Here is a 7,166-nt window from a genome sequence, read left to right on the forward strand (position 1 = left end):
GGGCGCGGGGCGCGGACTCACCACCTCGGTGCTCCCCAGGTCTAGCGTGTCCCACGTAAAGCCCTGTGGCAGCGAGTAGGGCTCCTGGCGCACGTGGTCCTTGTCCGCCTCGATCGCGCCGTGAGACGTGACGACTTCATCTGGACAGGGGCAGAGGGAGGGAGACAGAGGACGCGGGATGGCGAAGCGCGCGGGCGATGCGAACGGCCCGTGGGTTTCCTGGGAGCTTTTAACACATGGCGTTACGTAGGGCATCGCTTCGGCTGCCTCTCAAGTGAAAAGGGCAGCTGGGCGGTGGCGGAGAATAACTGCTCTTTCACCAATACGAGGAGAAATCCTCTGTCATCCGGCGATAACGTGTTTAATGTAACGGCAGTGATGGCTCCGCTCTGCCCCAGCCCCGGATTACAGGCCGATGATGGTGCAGCACCGCCCCGGACGATGCTGGCCCCAGGGCAGCCTCAGAGACGTGCTCTTTTTACTCTGCAAATTAGGGGAGAGGGGCAGGGCGGCGGGGGGCCTCTGACACCTCCCAGCAAAACCTGCAATTAATTTCAGGACGGTGCGTCTCCCCACCCGGACCGCTGGCTGCGCAGTTCGCGTCATCACTGTCTCTAGAGGGTGCCACAAAGGTGTCCTTTTCCGATTCCTTCTCCAAGGCTCCCGGAGGTGGCTGGGAGGAAATTCCAGCTCCTGACGCGGTCGCTGCTTGCCTGGCCACCCTCGGCACCCGCCCGCCCTGCTCCGCAGGCTTAGCCACACTGGCCGCCCTCAGGCTGGCCTGGCTCAGGGCCATCTGGGGCTCCCCTCTACTTGCAAGACCCCCCGTCCCCCCTCCACACGTTTCCCGGGGCTGGTCGCTCCAGTGTTTTCAGACATAAGCTTATGCACGTCTTTCCCTGACTAAGCTTTTCCTACCTGGAGTACATCCTCCCTCATCCACCCCACCCCAACTCGACCCCATGAGGCCGCCACTCACCCTACTTTCCCAGCACTGTCTCCCGGGTGTGTACCCCAGAGCCTGGCATTTAATAATAGACGCTCGACAAATATCTCCTAAATATTATTCAGCCCTAAAAAAGAGATCCTGCCATTTGTGACTATATGAGTGGACCTTGGGAGCATTACGCTAAGTGAAATAAGTCAGACAAATACTGTATGATCTCACTTATATGTGGAATCTAAAAATAAAAAAATAAAAAAAAAAGAACTCCTAGCTACAGAGAATAGACTGGGTATCAGAGGCAGGAGGTGGGGGGTGGAGAAATGGGTAAAGGGGTTGAAAGATGCAAACTCCCAGGGATGGGAAGATAAATTAAGCCCTGGGGTGTCATGTACAGGATAGAGAATATAGTTAATAATACTGTATTGCAGATTTGAAAGTTGCTATGAGTCAATCTTAAAAGTTCTCATTATAAGTAAAAAATTCTGTAATTACGTGAGATGATGGATGTTAACTAGACTTACTGTGGTGATCACTGTGCAATACAGACTTACATCGAATCGTTATGTTGTACACTTGAGATTAATATAACGTATGCCGATTATATGTAAACAAAACGAAACAAAACAAAAAAATGAGCAAATAAACAAATAAGACCAGAAGGGGAGAACCCAAGTGTTTGCTGCATAAATGACACTCAGGTACAAGGTCCTACCATCTCAGCCATCTTCCAGGTGGAAGTCACAGGGTTTGTACTAGCTCCAAGGGATTTCTTTTCTCTTCTTTCTAATCTTTCTTCCTTTGTCTTATCTCCACTCTAGCACCTCATCACCATGGGAACACCTTAGGCTTCCTTGTGTCAGCCCAAGTGGCCAGGTTCCCAGCTGTTCCCTGAGAGCCCCTTCAGACCCTGGTTTAGGGCTTGGCTGTCTACACAACATCAGGGCACCATGGCGTTCGAGAAGCTGCAAACAGCTGGGCGTGTGTAGACCAAACTGGAACGTGGCTCCGGAGAGAAACAGAGAGGCACAGTCTCCCTAACTTTCACACACTCTCCCCTACGTCTGGCCCCCTCTCTTCCACACAAGGGGTTCTAGGGACTGGATTTAGGGGAGGGGACGAAGCGTGGTGAGTAGCCGGCTATCTTCCCAAAGAGGTGTGCTGGGGTTAGGTGCCCTGGGGCTGGCTTTCTCCACACCAGGAGGTGACCTAAAAGCCACCAGCAGTTTGCCGAGCAGCATTCAGCTGAACTCAATACATTCAGATCAATGAAATACATCATTTTAGCTAAGGGCCACTCAATCCAGTATCACTTAAAATCCTGTCAATTCACTCTAGAGAGTCTTTCTGCACGATCAAATACGCTTCTAGAGCCTAAAAGAAAAGGCAGGGAGGAAAATTTCTTCCTTTCCTCTTTCAGACTCTGAAGCTCATGCTTTTTAAGCTGCTTGGGATGGGTGTGGGTGGGAGACAAGCGGTGACTCCGAAAAAAGTTTGAAAACCATTATCGAAGGCACAGAGAAGGACTGTGCCCTGATTTATATGTGATAAAACTGATTATTTGTACATAACTGGACAATTAAGACTTTGGGATGGCAATTAATCCTTTCGATTACACAGATTCGGGAACCCGAACAATCAAGAAAGAAAAACATAGAAATAATTATAGGGCAATCTTTCCTCAGGTAAACTTAATACCAAACAGCAGGCTGAGCTCGTAATACAGGTACAAACATTTATGTGATGTTTATTTACATCGTCCTCCTTTTTTGTATAACGTGAAAGAGGAATAGTCAAATGGCCTTTATGGAAACCGAAGTGACGGAGCAGGCAAAGCCTATTCCGAAGGCTCCTGAGTGCCCCTCAGCCCTGGCTGCCTTCTTCCCAAGGGGTCCCTGTTCCCTTATTACCCCGGAAATGTCATCGCACTCGTGATATAATCGACACCGCTGGTGCATGTTCAGAACCCTCCTGTTCAACCTGAACAACAGAACCTCCTTTTTTAAGTAAAAGTAAAGTTTACATATAATTGCCCACGTCAGTAAGACCGAACAGGGCAAATTTTCCATGTCTTTCGGAATAACTAAGATGTGTGACTGCTAAAAATCTGCGTATAGGAAAAACCACTCCATTAAGCTCAGAACCAAGAAGTAGGGGGTGGAGGAGACTCCCTAATTTCTAGGTACTTTTAAAACGTCAATGTTTCAAGTGTGGGGAAACTAAAATTCTTATTACTGAAAGCCGACGTCACTACTCAATATTTATATTTTAAGAAGAAAAGTATTTTGCGTAATTTTCTAATCTGTGGTATGAAACAAGTTCTATAAGTAAAGTGTGTTTTGTGTGTTTTTTGTTTGTTTGTTTGTTTGTTGATAACGCGGCTTTGCTGGGGTGGGGGAGGCAAAGGAGCTTACTTAGTTTGGGTACCGGCTGTGTGTCCCAAAACTGGTATCTGTGTTTGGCAGCCTCATCGATGTTCCTGGCGGGGCCCTGGCACGCGGACAGCAGCTCCACTGCCCTCTGGATATCCTGCAGCTTCTGCATTGGAATGGCAGGATTCTATGACAGCAAAGACACACAGACACAAACCGTGACGAGACCGCCGCCGCTCCAGAACCCGGGGCAGAGACGCGTGCCTCCGCCACGGGGACGGCAGCCGGAACTCACACAGCCCTCCTCCAAGCCTGGCCAGGGCCTCGGGCTCACGTACGCTCACGTGTTAAAATACGAGCGAACATATCGTGTTAAAGACTACGATAGCTCTACAGTCTCCCTGGGGCTCTGACGGTTTGAGAAATCTAAAGGAAATCGAACCACCCTTTGCTTCGGTTTCCCACCCATCTGCAAAGGGTCCTGACCATCAGTCATGTGGGCGGAGCAGCAAAAGGGAGTGACATGCAAGGCATGCACCATCGTCACACAGCAGCAGCCAGCCAGCCACTAGCCCTGGTGTCACTGTTAGGGTTAATGCTCTGCAGTAGCAATGTGGGGACAAAGGAAATAACTTCTAGAATGGAATCGAGGCAGAGAGGGGAATGTTTAGCTTGTTAAGGAGAGAGAGAGAGAGAGAGAGAGAGAGAGAGAGAGAGAGAGAGAGAGAAGGAAAGAAATCTGCATTCAGCACTGAGCTGGGAAGGAAGTGGATCAAGAAAGGAGGCCCGTAAGGGCGCCTTCCTCCCACACCACCCTGCCCTCTCCTCCTGCTCTGATGGTCCTCCAGAAACAAACCTTCCCCCAAGGATGGGCCGTTTCCTCTGTCAATCAGATCCTGGGCACCACTCCTAGCCTGTTCTCCCCAACTCAACGTTGGAGGCTAACCTCCTTTTTTTTAAGTAAAACATATTCTCAGCCTATAAAATTGATGTACCTTTAAATTCTAAAGTTCTCTCCTCGAAGCCAACATTCGTTATTTCTGAAGATTACCCAGCTTTTTTTGGGGGGGGAGGTGGGGGGAAATCCCTCAAATAATGTCATGCTATGTGGAAAATGAGACTATCCTGGAAATGAGTAGGACCTGGGACTGAATATGGAAATCGATGGGTTTTTTTCAATATGCAAAATTGTGGATTAGTTTTTGAATTCTGATGCCCTGTGAAGACTGGCTCTTTACTATAGCTCAGAAGTGGCTGGAAGGAATTTCAGAGCCCTAAGGCTTCCTGCATGTCAACAAGCCATAAAGACCAAGGAAAGAGACCAGGGACCCTTGGTGATTTACAAACAGCAGCTCTGGACGTCTGCTCAACTTTGACCACGATGTGTGTGGTCTGCAGCAAAGCCTTCAACCCGGAGCTTACTTGTTTGACACAGTACAAAACGGGGTTTATTTCGTACAGACCGTCCCGTGGTTCCTTTACTAACTGGGTTCCCTTAAGATTCTTGCCACCACAATGATTCAAGGAAACGAAGTGCGGGAGTCTAACCAGAGGTAGCTTCAAGTCTGAATGTCTCCCCTTGTAAGCCTAAAGCATCACCCAGGACTGCCCCAATTCTCGTAAGCTCTTACATTTTGATTAAAATCTAAATCGCAAGGCTCACATCTCAATTACACATATGACTAATTTAACAAAATACTTTGCTGTTCTAATTCATCGTGTTTTTTGATTTCTCCTGTTTGGGTCTCTTTTGAACCTCTAATATAAAAGCAACTGGTTTTTAGCAAAGAGAAATTTGCATCCGTTTGAACCCCGGACGACACAATCTGTTAGGAGCCTTATACCTCGAATGGGAACTAAGCATATTCCAGCTAATGATGCGTGAGCATGCATCCATTTATCTTAACGAGGGCAAAGCAGAACTCACTCTTACAAAAAATACACCTGCAGTGTCTACGGTGAATGTGTCACGGTAATTCTTCTTTCCTGAAAGGAGTTAAAGCCCCCAACACTAATATATCAAATGCAAACTGTTCAACACTAATATATCAAACGCAAACCATCCTGTAAGAAACGAGAACCAGCATCTTTGTTCCAAGGAAGCCAATGCTGTCCCGACTCCACAGAGAACTGCTCAGCGTGCTTTCTACTCGACCTAACTAATGAGCCTCACCGGGTTGACCAGCGGTGTTTACGTGAAATCGCCATTTATGAATTATTTATATCCCCCTGCTTTCTTAAAGCACCATTTTCAAATCCACGGCGACAGAGCAGTCAGGAAAACTCAGCTACGATAAATCCTTAAACCTATCCATCCACCTGCTGTAGTAGGACCACCTGGGGAGAAATGAATTAGCGTTAGGAGAAGCGAGCGGGTACCAACCCTGCGTTAGCTTCTCACTATTCTATTCCTGTGTAGGAGTCAGACATTTTTCTTTTCCTCTCTCTCCTCTCCTTGTGAAGTACATCGGTTGTACACTTCGCCCCCTATTTTGCAAATCTAATACTTATTAATGCAAATTTAATACTTACTAGGAAGAAATGTCTAACTCCTCTACCACTAAGAAGTCTACGAGAATCTAGATAAATATCATTTTATTGTGGTTCTTGAGTGTACAACAGAATATTCTCTAAACACAGTCCACTATAATTTACGGGGTTATCTAGAGCTGGCATCAGCTCAAAAAACTAAATAAAAAAAAAAAGGAGCTGAATTTTAAAACACACAGTGAAGAAGAACCCACATTAAAACAATTTTGACTTATTCTTAATTTAAAAAGAAAAGAATTTCTCTACCATGTCATGCTAACAGTTCCTCCAGCTTTGGCTGGCTCTCGTTTCTCGTAAGTGACCAGAAGTAGGAGAAGGCCTCGAAATCACTAGGGGTACAGAGATGGTAGGAGCTGATGGTGATGACAGAAGCCATAAGGAGAGAGTCACAACTGCATATAAGTGACCCCGAATTTATCTGATGAAGCAATGTTTAGAAATGGAAAAAACAAATCTTGCAAGCTTATGGTGTACCTTATATGCGTTACCTTGGAAATTAGGTCCAGTGGATAGAATATTTATTACCTGAGAACCAAGGTGAAAAACTAGGGAGGAAGACTCCATTTTCTTCTCACCCCATAAAGGCGGTCAGGGGAAAACTGGGGCAAGCAATTTTCCTTCTCAGTGATTCCTGGTCCTTACATGTAAAACAGGCAACAACAACAGAACTACCTGCAAGATGCACTTTGTGCGATATACGCAAACTCCGTACAAGAAAAAAAATAATAAACCCCACAAAACTTGCATAATGAGCATCCCTGCCATGGAGGCAGAGTGCTTAATAACATAGAAGCCACTTAATAACAAGGATCTACCTGTAACCTCACAACGGCCCCGTGAGTCGGGGACAAGGCATCGTCCCCGTTTCGTAGATGAGGAAATGGGCTTAAGGATGGGCAGGACCTTGGGCGAAGGCCGAGCTTGAGAGCCTCGGGGCCCGGGCTCCCCACTCGCCTCCCGAGCCCTTCCCACTACACCACACACCGCGAGCATGAAAACAGCTCTAGTCCATGACAGCTAATTCTGCTCCTTGTTACTGTGAGTGTCTTGCATCAAGAAGGCTCTGTGCTTCCCCGAGTCTGGCACGCACGGCCTCTGTTCACAGCTGGGGTGACTGGGGTTGGCTCTACAGACGGGGGCATCTGCCATCTGTACCACCGGATGTACCGATCTGCCAGCACGAGGCCCAGCCTGACAACCTCTGCTTTAGTCAAAAACGTGTCTTCAGGGGGAACATTAGGAGCGATTTCCCACCCTTGGCAAGGGAATAAAGAACGGCCACCGAAGACTGGTCCGATTCA

At 47.5% G+C, this 7,166-nt stretch overlaps 1 protein-coding gene across 1 annotated transcript in view; it reads right to left on the reverse strand.

The window, feature by feature from the left end:
* Nucleotides 1-7,166, reverse strand: part of NMT2 (N-myristoyltransferase 2) — a 33,039-nt gene that overhangs the window by 23,070 nt on the left and 2,803 nt on the right. The window contains exons 3-4 of the mRNA XM_015585632.2: nucleotides 3,358-3,502; nucleotides 18-140 (exon numbers count right to left, since the gene is read on the reverse strand). Coding sequence (XP_015441118.1) covers nucleotides 18-140; nucleotides 3,358-3,502 — 268 coding nt within the window. The remainder of the gene's footprint in view (nucleotides 1-17; nucleotides 141-3,357; nucleotides 3,503-7,166) is intronic.

This window comes from Pteropus alecto, unplaced genomic scaffold, assembly GCF_000325575.1.
Source record: "Pteropus alecto unplaced genomic scaffold, ASM32557v1 scaffold11, whole genome shotgun sequence".
Taxonomy (NCBI): Eukaryota; Metazoa; Chordata; class Mammalia; order Chiroptera; family Pteropodidae; genus Pteropus; species Pteropus alecto.